General features: G+C 31.6%; 1 protein-coding gene and 1 pseudogene across 1 annotated transcript; both read right to left on the minus strand.

Moving 5' to 3' along the window:
• Positions 1 to 929: 929 nt before the first annotated feature.
• Positions 930 to 1,648, minus strand: LOC104112036 ((+)-piperitol/(+)-sesamin synthase CYP81Q2-like; annotated as a pseudogene).
• A 2,467-nt stretch (positions 1,649 to 4,115) lies between these two features.
• On the minus strand, positions 4,116 to 7,975 carry LOC104112035 (cytochrome P450 81Q32-like). The gene is made up of 3 exons (XM_009621858.4): positions 7,347 to 7,975; positions 6,386 to 6,728; positions 4,116 to 4,872 (listed from the first exon to the last, which is right to left on the minus strand). The coding sequence occupies exons 1-3, from the start codon at positions 7,916 to 7,918 to the stop codon at positions 4,252 to 4,254; spliced, it is 1,536 nt and encodes a 511-aa protein (XP_009620153.1). The 5' UTR covers positions 7,919 to 7,975; the 3' UTR covers positions 4,116 to 4,251.
• Positions 7,976 to 13,880: the final 5,905 nt, after the last annotated feature.

Below are 13,880 nucleotides of genomic sequence, written 5' to 3' on the forward strand. Positions count from 1 at the left end.
AGTCGAACAAAGGGAAAGGCAAAGTGGTCTACGAAATTAATAGGAGAATTACAAGGAGCTAATAAGTGATGCAAAAACGATCTCTTACTTCATGTGTTACTCTTTTAAGTTTATATCTCTTCCTTCATATGATATTTGATATTTTAAAAGTAGAATTATACGCAAACTTCAATGTGCAACAGCTGTCCGTTTGAAGTTAAAAATCAATTAATTTACTAACAATCTTTCCAACTATACAAAATAATCGTCACTCCTTGTGGAAATGAGTTCTCTTCTCCGTATTTTTAGCCATTCCTCCATAAAGATCCGAAACCATTCCCTTTTTCCTTTTGTTTTTTTATATCCTTATTCCTTTCCAGAAGTGGCCATTGTTTACCGGACTCCTTTTGTATCCTGTTCTATGACATATCAACCCACGTCTTTCTGCCAATTTTGCTTTCAAAGAATTTAACAAGAGAGAGGTATGGCCAAGCAGGTTGGAGCTAGAAGTCCGGCTGTGGTTTTGGTCAAACCTATTAGTTTTTGCTTAAACAATATTTTTGTATTAAAAAATTCATTAAATATGTATAAATATTAAATTTAAAACACAGTTATTAACACTCCACTTCTTATTAGCATTTGAAGTTATTGTTCTAAAACCTAGAACCTATAAAATTGAAATCCTAACCCGCCTATGTGGCCAAGGATACTAACGGCATGCCATATATGAAGCAAAGGGCAAAGAACCATTGTATTAATAGTTGGTTAGGAAGACTAGCTGTGATTACAACAAGTGATTATCAGTAAATGTAATATTAACGCTATCACCCTCTATTAATCTGAAGGAAAGTAATGGAAACTAAGATTAGGAAGAAAATCTTAAAACTTTGCAGCACAAAGCTTTAGTGAAGACATTGCAACAGGTTGTACCACAAAAGACACGAAAATCACTTCGACCAATCTTCTTGAACTCATTTTTGGTTTTATTTCTTATGACCAGTCTGAGAATTAGGCAGTAGAGTGCAAATCAAATTTGAGAAAGAAGAGGAACAATAGTTGGTCGAGGACAAAATTAAGCTACCAAAGGTAGAGCTTTAGGTGCCTTTTCCTTATCAATCATTTCCCATTCAAAGCACTGAACTAGTGATCCCAGTGCCAAGGCAATCATACGCATGGCTAAGTTTTCCCCAGGACATCCCCTTCTCCTACCCCAAAAGGCAACCATTTGAACTGATTGCCATTGTCTTTTCCCATTTCTATATCTTCAAATCTTTCTGGCCTAAATACTTTTGGATCACCCCAAATCTTTTCGTCATTTTGTATCGCCCACACGTTCACTAGTAACATTTTACCTCGCGGGACACGAAAACCTCCGAGGGTGCAATCTTTGGATGATTCGAGTGGCAGGAGCAATTGGACAACTGGATGCATCCTTAGAGTCTCCATGATGATTAATCTGCGGAAATGTTGCTGAGATACATCTGATTCATCGATCAAACGTTGTTGTCCGACAACGTTTTCAGTTTCAGCCCCTTGCCTTCTTTAGGATTTCTGGATTGTTTAGCAAATGAGCCATTGTCCATTCCATTGTATCTACTGAAGTGTTACTTGCAGCAGTTAAAAGTGTCTGCCAAATAGCATATTCATGTTGGTCAAGTGGTTTCTTCATTAATGAAAATTAGAGTTAGTTTGAGGTATAGTCACTATAACATTAAAGTCATACAATTAGTTTTTGCAATGTGAAGTGAACTTTATCCACTATATAACAAGTGAGGTCACCTAAACTTTGCCCACTATAATGGTAAAGTTACAAAAACTATTTTGTCGCATTAAAATAATTGCATCTTAAGTGACCTATAGATCACGGGTTCGAGCCGTGGAATCAGTCATTGATACTTGCATTAGGATATGTTGCCTATATCACACCCTCTTGGGGTACGACTCTTTCCCGGATTTTGCATGAACATGGGATGCTTCGTGCACCGGACTGTCCTTTTTTTATTAAAATAATTGCACCTTACAGTAAAATTACTAAACTTTACCTACTATAATGACTAAACTTACTAATCACGTGACTTTACCACATGTGAAAAGTTCAGTTACCACACGTGAAACTAATCTAGAGTCCATTACTCAAATGGTCACTCAACTATCTCAAATTATCGGCTAAAGTCACTTTTCTTTCGTTTGTAACAACAAAGTCATTTAACTATGCCTATAGCACTCAGAAGGTCACTCAACTAGATTTTCCAAATTTTTGATTGTCAAATACCTATTTTACCCTCTAAATTATCTTCTTCTTTTTTTAACTTTTTAAATATTATATTTTTTTCCTCTTTTTAATCTACATTGTGGACTTACCTATAGAATAAATATATTTTATTTATAAAATAAAAAATAAAAAATTAGTTTTCAACTCATATAATGACGGAATAATAATACAATTGAGCATAATTTTCAAGAATATATAATGTATATTATAAAAATACCTTTATTTAAATAATTATTTTTATATTACGTGCATGAAATATATATTTTACAACCTTTATTTTCTTTCATTCTCAATTGTGTAAATAAATTTTTGATTTTTTGTTGTTAATACTAAAATTATTACGAAAAATTTATTCTAATTAATTTTTTTACTATGCTCATTATTTTGTTATTCCAGCATTATATATGCTTAAATACTTTTTATTTTTTTAATTTATAAATAAAATTTATTTATTATATAGGTAAGTCCATAATATAAATTTAAAAAATAATAATAATATTAAAAAGTTAAAAAAAATAAAAAAGAAGATAAATGTTTATAATTTAGAGGGTAAAGTAGGTATTTGGCAATCCAAAATTTTTAAAATCTAGTTGAGTGACCTTTTGAGTGTTACAAGCATAGTTAAATGACTTTGTTGGTACAAAAGAAAGAAAAATGACTTTAGCAGATAATTTGTGATAGTTGAGTGAACATCTGAGTAATTAACTCGACTAATCTAGGATAGTTACACTATTAATTATTTAATTCTTACCATCACTAGGCTCCTGATCATTTCATCTGTATAGTACTAGTAAAGTTCAGTTTCACGCGTGGCAACTTCAAACAACATGGTCCTCACGTCCACCTTCTGATATAAATTGTCATTCTTGCTTTTCTGATAGAGATGTTGGATCATCAAACGAACTTCATCAATCCGAAAATTGGATAAAGCTTGCACGCGAATTGATGATAAGAGTTAAGATTTGGCGAATGGTCACTGTAGGATGACCAGGCCAGGCTAGTATAGTTGTTGCCAAAGTGTTTTTCAGCAATAAGGTGAGGGCAATTAGCAAAAATAATGTCGTTTTTGGATAGACATTCTTCGGCATCTTATGGAGATGCAACGATAAGGACACTGCGGGAACCAATCAACCAAATTGGAGAAAGAATACTGGACCATGTTTTTTAGAGAGTTTTGAGAGATTCTTGTGCAGAGGATTTTTCAGTAGGTAAAGATGACCGATTTTTGGAAGGTTTGGAAATGGGGATGGTGGAAGATTTTGGAGCTTGTGAAAGGATATACAGTGCTAGAAACAGGGGAATAGCCAAACACATGGAGGAGAAATCCATTAATTTCTTTGGAATGAGGTTTCTTTACTTGGTAGCTTTAACTCTCTTATGCTTGTCAACATGAAAAATTGAAATTACAAACTTCTAAAATTTTCTTAGTAAGCTACGCCAATGAGATAACTAACAGGTCAGGGGAAAATGTCGAAAATTAGTCCGTCTCTATCAATAAGGTTGTTTTCCTTTTGATAAAGGTTGTTGAAGCGTTAGTCTAATTTGTTTGGTACTGAAGCATAGTTATTATTGTTGTATTATGCAAATCATAACATTTGTCATTTTATTACAAAAATGGAAAGAGTCAAAGAGGCCTTCCTTTTTTTATTTTCCTTTCTTTTTTAGTACCAGTTTCAGTTTACCAAGCGAGGTCTCGAGATGAATACATTACGACCAATGAATATGATGAGATGAATGAGATTCTCCATCCTTAAACACTTGACCAGAGGTCTCGAGTTCGAACGGAATGAAAAAATTCTTTGTAGGAAGTGTTTTCCCCTTAAATGAGCCCTAACATGGTGCGAATATGGATTAGTCACCAATGTGTTTTGAATACCAAATGGTTAAATAAATAAAAAAGGAATACATTGAGATATAATATGGTTCAAAATTGATTACATTGTATATGTAACCAATAATAATATTCTAGTTTGGGGATGTTTGGTAGAAACCAATTATGTTCAAATCTGAGAAAGAAGATTAGCCATTATAGGTCGTGGGCTACACTTGGCCACTAAAGGTTGAGCTTTAGGCAAAGTAAGTCCAGTTCCTTCAGTCATATCAACCAACTCTTTGCCCATTCGTTGCCAATCAAAGCATTGAATAATACATCCCAATGACAATGCAACCATTCGAATAGCCAATCCTTCTCCAGGACAACTCCTTCGTCCAGAACCAAAAGGCATCATTTTGTAACCATCTCTAACACCTTCTAGTCCTTCAAATCTTTCTGGTTTAAACTTTCTTGGTTCATCCCATAGCTTTGGATCATTGTGAATAGCCCACAAATTCACAAGTAACATGGTTCCTCCGGGTACACGGTAGCCTCCTACGGTGGTTTCCTCTGACGACTCGTGTGGGACTAGTAGAGGTCCTGCAGGGTACATTCGGAATGTCTCGTTGATTATACAACGTAGGTAAGGTAGGTTGTTGATGTCCGACTCGTCGACTAAACGTTCATGTCCTATACGTTCATCAATTTCAGCTTGTGCTTTCTTCAGAGTTTCTGGGTGGTTTAACATTAATGATAAAGCCCATTCCATTGTCCCAACTGAAGTATCTGTACCAGCTGATAATAGAACCTACATATATTCAAAAAAGTAAACAACATGAATAGGTAAATATTTGGGTAAACGTAACCCTGAAAATATTGAACTGAAGTGACACCTTTGTCTATATGCAAGTTATGCTATTTCAAGAGGCAACGTAAAGAGGAGAGAAAAGGGCTAGTTTCAATGGAACTTCAATATTTGTGCTATACTGCTATTCACTAACCAATTTCAGTAAAAAAAATTAGAGGAAACATGGAGTATCTCAATTCTCTTTATTTTAATTATTGATCATTTCGTCTGCTCCCACTTTCAAGGAAGACGTTTCCTAGCTAGCGTTTAGAAACTTGAAAAAAGTGTTTTAGAACTTGTATTGAAAATCTTTTTTGGAAGTTAAAGTTGTCTTTTGACATACATTTTATTTGAAAAAAAATATCACCCAAAAATGGCATATTTTGGGAAGTTGAATTTGTTTTTTTCAAAAACTGATTATATTCTATGAATAAACAATGTTTTTAAAAAAGAATTGTCAAAATTTATGACTAAACGGGAGCTTAATCCTCCGTGACACTGTCGCTATGATATATACGTTTGAAAGGTGAAAGCCAAAGTATCATACTTCTTAGTCCCAAGGTTTTTACCTATTTTAACTAAGATGAAATAGAGTTTCGTGTTTTTGATAAATTCGGTATAATTTATATAATCTTACTCGCCATTTCGTGATTTTTTTTTTTTTTACGATTTGATTGTTTTTAACTTTTAAGTAATTACTACATTTTATTTTAGTTCTAAAAGGTACTTACTCCAACTTTTGAATGTCAAATCCAAACCAGATTTTGATAAGATTTTCATTGAATAACTTGGTCACAATTGTTTTGGACCCTACAGGCATTTAATTCAAACATGATACAATTAAATACGCTTTGTCGTTTCAAAGATATTTCCTACTAAAAATATCCCAACAACAAGTCAATAAAGGAGGGAGTACTATATACTATATTTTGAGTGATGGACAGTAGTACTCTACCTCACCGAAACTAAACGTTTAAGGAAAGTCATTGACATTTTAAAGAGGAAAAAAATGACTGGATAACAGTATACCTAACAGTAACCCTCCCTAAAAAGAAAATGAAAAACAAAAAGGGATTTTCCAGTGGGAATATTTGACTAATGCTCATCCACTTTTAAAAAATTTGAAAATATAGTAGAAGTGCTACGCCAACTCCTTTCCTTTCCGGATTGGGATTACAGTATTTTCGTCACAGTATTTGTAAAGTAACGATTCCTTTTTCCTTTTTTTTTTTTTCAACTTATAGATATCAGTATTATTGTAGGAGATTTTTTCATCTTGCCCTCGATAACTAAAGTCACTTAGTTTGAACAATTACTTAGTGTAGAAGTTAAATTCTTTCTTTATCTATCTTTTTTTTTTTCTCCACATTAAAGTTCAAATTTGGACAAAATCCATGATTTTCATACTTATGCTTAAAAAGAAGGAAAGAAATTAATGCAAAATTGAAATATAAAAGGAAAGTTGAGAACTTACAAGCATAAGGCTTCTGATGATTTCATCTTTGTAGTATTCCGGTTCATTTTCTTGTAGTGTTAACAAAACTTCAATTAAACATTTCTTGTTCCCTTCAATTTCTGAATCAGTAACAGTACCTTCTTTCTCCATTCTTTTTCTGCAATCTTTAATTAATTCCTGCATAAACTCATCTCTGTTCTCTTGCAACACAATTAAACTTTTCTCCAATTTCCTCACCAATAACTTCAACGCCGGCAAAAAGTCGCCAATATTCGTCGCCCCGCCAATCCTGAAAGTCTCTTGCACCAAACCTTTGAATCTCGTAGCTTCCTCAATGTCCTCCACATTCTCCCCGTAATATCTATAGAAGAAATAATTAAGTAAATAAAAGTTTAATCTTCTAACAACTTAAACCCGTTAATGGAGTGATCACATATTTTTTTCACATGATACCAGAACAGACAGTCATAGGTCTTGGATTAAAGTCTCATCATCAGCCATTATTAATTTGTGACAAATGTAACATATTGTAATTAGTGACGAATGTGTAACATATGGTGTAAACAGATACAACTAAGGGCAGCTTCCTGGAAAAGGCCGGACCACAAGGGTCTATTGTACGCGACCTTGCCATGCATTTCTGCAAGAGACTGTTTTCACGGCTCGAATCCGTGACGTAATCACATGACAGTAACCCCTTCTGTAAATAGCTACAACTGAAAGATATTATTCAAAAAATATTATATATATTTTTGTAGATATAATGAAAAATTCACACAAATATTTGTCGGTGAGATATCACTAAAATTTTAAAAAATATTAAATTTTGAAGCGAGAATTTCAGATGCGTAATAAATTTATTAAAAAGAATTTAGAGGTTGATCCCATCAAATTTAAATTAAAAATCCGCAACTAATAAGAGTGTTGAAAATATAAACAAAAGTGTACTATGTTTGGTAATTGAACAGTTCAAGAATACCTTTTTCCAGCAAGTGTCCTCATCATAACATTGAGCATCAGCTCAAAAAACATAGACTTCATATCCACAGATTTTTCAGCTATGGCAGAGGAATTGAGCCTCTTAACCATAGATTTCACTTCATCAATACGAATTCCATGTAGCATTTGAAGACGATGAGTCGAAAACATCTCAACTGAAGTAATCCTACGAAGATTTCTCCAGTGATCTCCGTACGAACTCCAAGCCAAAGAAGTAAAATTATATCCAAGATGTTTTCCAGCCATCAAAAGAGGACGATTCGCGAAAATAATATCGTTTTTTGTTAAGCATTCTTCAGCTGCAGATGGTGAAGAAACCAAAAGTACTTTTCGTGAACCGAATTCGAGTAGAAGAACAGAGCCATAACGTTCGGAGATTTTGGCTAAGGTACGTTGAAGTGGTTTTTTGAAGAGATAAAGATGGCCAATAAAGGGGAAAGTAAGAAATGGAGCTGGTGGATTATTTCTGAGTTTGCGTAAGAAATGTTTTGTGATAATGTAAAAAGCTAAAAGGAGAGGAGCGTATATAATTGGAGTGAACATGTTAACCATTGGAATTTTGTTTTTGGGATAAAGAGGGAAATGAATGTGTTTTTGTAATGGTTGGCATATTAGGTTATTGTTTGTATTTATATTGGGGTTTAATTTGAAGACTTGTGATGGGGGTCAATGTCGTGAATAATGGGGTCAGTTCTTTTTACCAATGTCTTAGATTTTTCTTTGGGTTCTAGAAATTTGAAGTGTAGTATATTGTTTAATAATACGCTGATTTTCCTTTTTTAAAGGAAAGCAACTTACTTGCTTTGTCTAAACTTGTTGATTTACTATATTTTAAAGCAAAGTGTGTTCAAGCCGTACGTCTAGATCACGTTTTTGGAATTAATAGACTAATGGAGTAATTTTATTGCTTTTTAAATTTTTATGATTGCTAGATAGTTAACACACTGATTACTCGCCGCCCTATTGTTTAGGGACTATAAACTGCAAAGCACGAGGTCTAAAACTTATAGGGGTCATTTGGCGAAAATAAGTTATTTCGAAATTATAATGATAAAATTATAATAGAGGACTTAAATAATGATATGATTATTGGAAGATTTTTGTTAATTTATTCTAAAGAATGATCCTTTTCTAAATTTGAAAATAATATAAATTTAAACTTTTCATTTAACCTTTGATGAAATGATTTGTAGTTACACAAATATTTATGGATAGTTTAGATCACAAATTTCATAAGATTTCCGTTTTTTTAAGCTTCGCACCCGTTCGAATAAGCTCACATAAATTGAAACGGAGGAGTATGAAATATTTGATAAAGATTTATTTGACTTACCAAATAACAGTAATAATGTGCCAAATAAGACATACTCAAATTTATTCTCTTGCTAGTCTATAATTGCCCTATACCTTGGGAGTAGGGTGTACATAGGTCGAGTTGGTTCGGATTTTTCAATTATCAAATAAAACTAATAGAGTCGGGTTTTTAAATTTATAAACCAAACCAAAACAACAAAGTTGGGGTTTTCAATCTCGGGTTTTTCGGATTTTCGGATTTTTTTCGGTAAAGTCTTCATAGCATAAAATATATAACTTGTGCTCCAAATATTTCTTAAGTCATAGTAAAATATAAATATATAATGTGTTTTCCAAGAAACTAACATAATAATATGAGATAAGTCATAGCATTAATTATACTAAAATATTCAATAACAAAGATAAAATAATAAAATTACATAAAATAAATATTGCTAATTAATAAGCCATAATAAAAATTAACATAATCTAAAAATACTATATATGTTATGCTAAAATAAGTATAGCTAATAAGTACTAATATTAATTACATAATTAAGCACTAAAGAAAAAGATAAACTAAGTTATGCATTTTCATTATAAACCAATGTAAAACTAAAATAATTATCCAATACTTTCGTCATTCCTAGTATTGAATTGAATTTCTTTTATTAGCATTAGTATTGATTTGAACTTTGTTTGAGTTACTACATTTATGGACTATAAAATTTATTTGTCATTCAAGAATGTTAAGTCTAAACTTGAAATAATACGTTAAAAGATAAAAATATGAAAAAGTTTAAGAAATATTTATAAATTATATTACAATAAATATTTATATGTATAAAATATTTTTAAAAATTATATAAATGTACTATCGGGTTGATTTGGTTTCGGTTTGACTTTTTTAGTTAAAACTAAACCAAACCAATTATGGTCGGGTTTTATTTTCCAATACCAAACCAAACCAAACCAATTATAGTTGAGTTTTATTTTTCAATACCAAACCATATCAGATTTTTTTTCCGGTTTGACTCGAATTATCGATTTGGTGCGGTTTATTGTTTTTTTTTATACACCCCTACTTAGGAGTACGAGAAGGTGTGTCCTATTTCAGAAAACAATTTTGGGGACCAAAATATTACTTAAAATTTTCTATAAGAGAAAGTTATGGGGCTCGATCTGATTAAGAGACAATATTATCTCAAAAAGTATTTTACAAATTCATTAGACACCATATACAAAAACTTTCTCCTTTTCACACTTATTGATGATTAGACTAAACAAAAGTTTTTAGGGTTACAAGATTGCATGTCTCGCTTGCCAACGAGCAAATGGTCATTGACTAATTGTTCCACCCTTGAATGAAATTATGGAAATTTCAATTTTTTTTCTTTATTTTTCCGGTGAATTGTATAACAACAAAGTCCTCTAAGATTTGACTGGATTTGACATATATGCCTTTTTATGCGGTATTCTTTGCTTGTTAGTTTGTGAAAATAATTTAACTTTATATTATTTTTTTTATAAATGATAATCTTTTATAGAGATACAAAATATTCTGATATGTTTAATATTATAAAATTCAGAAGTTTTTTTTTTTGCTAAATCCATTTTGAAGTCAAAAAATTGCCGCATAAAATTAAAAAGAGAGAGCAATAATAAATAAATAAATAAATATTCTAGCATTGTCAGTTCATGGCATTAAAGTCAGAAAAGTAAGTAACAGTTGTTAAAGATGTGTGTATCATACGAATTAAGGAGTATTAATATAATATTGATATTGAAGAGAAAAATTAGAAACGAGGGATTTCTTTTTTCTGAAATAATTGCTTGCTGTCTACCAAAAGTATAAATAATTAAGACCGCAATACTATGTTCACAAACTAACGTCAAAGAAGGCTGCGACGACCAAAAACTCTGGGGTCCATCCCAAACTTAAGGTACCAATCCTAGGTAGGAATCAAACAAATTTTGGGTAAATGCTTGGAAATTGGCATCAGAAATAACCCAAAACCGAAGCATTCTCAATTTCAAAGTCAATAGATTAATATCTACGCTTTATCTTCTGTTCTCTTTGTGTAAAAATGACCCAAATATTCTTCCCTCTTTCCTTTATCTTTTCCTTCTATCACTTCTTTTCTAGAAGGATGAAATGATGAAAAGTAATATCACATGAAAGGGGAAGGTCTGCCATGTTCAATGAACCTTCTTTTCTTAAATTAAAGTTGTGTGCACGAATAATGAAAAACAACTATAGTAATCTTCATGCTACCGAACATGGGCGTTAAATAGGCGGGTTAGTTAATTTTTGAGAGGTCAAAATAAGTTAGAATCAATAAATGGGCAGGTAATTGAAGGGTCAAATAAGCGGGTTGAGTTAATTTTGGGGGGGGGGAACAAAATTACTTGGGTTAAGATAGGTTGAGTCAAGATGGATTAAACTTTGGGTCATAGTCCAACCCGTCCAACTCTTATCAAACTTTAATTAATGTGTATTATTTTTTGTATAAATAGTTTAATTACCAAATAAGACTCTTTTTTTATGGTCATATATAACATATTAAAAAAGAATTATTTTAAAGAACTTTTAGCAAAGTTACTCATATATTAATTTGAGCTAAAAAGTAGCTCAACTTTAGATGGCCTAAATAGGCTAGGCCAAGATAGGGCATTTGCATATACACCCATTTTTGGACTCACCATTGAATTTATACCCGCATTACACAAAACTTTGCAAAATATACCCGCTCGGATCTGAAGTAGTTCAATTTCTTCAATACAACTTTAGAAATCAAATTTGAAGTTCTCCTATCTTTCAACTACAACTTTAGAAATTCAAAAATTAAGTAGTTCAAGCTCTTCAAAGAAACTTCAACTTTCGAATCTGAAGTTCTTCTATCTTTTAATTGCAACTTCAGAAATTTAAATCTTAAGCAGTTAAATTTTTCAATACAACTTCAGATTCAAAATCAGACTCAAATTTAAAATCTTAAGTAGTTCAATTTTTTGATACAACTTCATATTCAAAACCTGAAGTTCTGAAACATAAATTTGTTCTTCGATTTTTAATAATCCAACACACAATTCAACACCTAAATCTACTCCAAATGAGTCCAAATTTGAAACATAACTTTCAAATATCATAAAGAACAAATCTAAATCATCAAATTATTAAAGCAACAACAAATTTAACAAAACTATTTTGCAACTACAAAGAGGAAGAAAGCATAAACACAAAGAAGAAGAAAGCAACAGTGAAGAAGAACAGAAAAATGTATGTATATGAGGTTACTAAAAATTGGGTATCACCTAATTTTTTTTTAAAAGTGTGTACAGATTCAATTGATGGCGCAAAACTGGGCACCACATAAAATTTTTGCACCAAGATAGATTGAGTTCAACAAATGAGCGGGTTAATAATCGGTCCAACTTTAAATGGAATGGGTGGGTTGAATGAGTTTGGCTCAATTTGCCATCTCTACTACCGAATTAGAATATATATATATTTATAGTTGATATTGTTGATCAGTTTGAACTGGTGATATAAAAAAAATTACATTATCAATATACAAAAGTCAAGACTTCGTTATTAGGTGTGTATTAATGGCATACTGAATTGACCTTGTCTTTTAGAATCCTTATTCCTCAAAAGAACTTCTCCTATAAAATCTACATGATCTTTTGAAAGAAACAGACAAAATACATAAGTTGCACCTAGGGGTGGCATTTGGGCCGAGCTCGGTCTTAAGTGGGCTTCGCGGGCCCGATCCTAAGTGGGTTTTACGGGCCCGGTCCTAAGTGGGCCGGTCCTAAGTGGGTCGGTCCTAAGCGGTCCCGGACTTCGCGGGCTTCTTGTTGAAACCGATCCGGGACCGGGACCACGAACTAATGGTCCCGTATTAAGTGGGCCGGTCCCGGGCCTAAGCGGGCCCAACAGATACTTTCTATTTTTTAAATTATTTTTATACAAGTTAGAGAAAAAAAATGGTAATAAAAATATCTAAGGCAATTCCTAGTAGATTATATTATAGAATTGTCACCTAAATTTTTTAATTCAAATTTAAAGACAAAAATATTATAAAGAGATATTCAAAGCAATGTGTTATATATATATGTATATATATATATATATATATATATATATATATATATATATATATATATATATATATATATATATATATATATATATATATATATATATACTATACTATACTATATATACATCTTAAGATATATATGCTATATTCGATTTACTATATATACATCTTAAGATTTATACATTAATATTCGATTTATATACTATATATATATATATATATATACTATCGAATATCTCTCTCTCTCTCTCTCTCTCTCTCTCTCTCTCTCTCATATATATATATATATATATATATATATATATATATATATATATATATATTAAGATGTATATATAGTATATCGTAAGATGTATACTATCGAATATGACTTATATATGTGTGTGTGTGTGTGTGTATATATATATATATATATATATATATAGTATATCATAAGATGTATACTATCGAATATGGCTTATATACTATATATATAGTAAGATGTATATATATAGTATAGTATAGTATATACTATATTATACTATATGTATAGCTTAAGATATATAAAAAGATAAAAATATTGTAAAGAGATATTCAAAGCAATGCGTTATATTTTTATTATAGCATTAAAAAATTATGGCAATATCTTTCTTAGTCTTCCTTCTCTCTATGGAATGAGCACAACAAGGTGCTAATATCACAATTGAGAAAAAAAAGAAACTAAACAAGATGTGCCAAAATAAAGTTACATATTAATTTACATGGTATCTCTTACAAATTTCATAAATCCTTCAAGGTCCGGAGGAATTTTCGTTGGTGGTGGCGAAAATAAAACTTGGTCATCACCGCTTCCAGGCGAAGCATCATCCTCCGCAAGTTCAGCTAGCATTTCTTCATAAGTTTCGTCTACCTCTCGTTGTGATTCAGCAAGTCCAAAATTTCTTCTTTCCGAACGGATCCAATCTCTGAAAAGTACTGATTTTTCCAAGCTCTCCCTCATAGATGCTCTATAATCACCGAGTTGAAGTCTTGCTTGACTGAAAGCGCTCTCTGATGCCACTGTTGAAGCTTGAATAGTTAAAATGTCTCAGGCCATCCTTGAAAGAATCGGAAAGTATTTTTCTTTGTCCTTCCACCAT

This window comes from Nicotiana tomentosiformis, chromosome 4 (assembly GCF_000390325.3).
Source record: "Nicotiana tomentosiformis chromosome 4, ASM39032v3, whole genome shotgun sequence".
Taxonomy (NCBI): domain Eukaryota; kingdom Viridiplantae; phylum Streptophyta; class Magnoliopsida; order Solanales; family Solanaceae; genus Nicotiana; species Nicotiana tomentosiformis.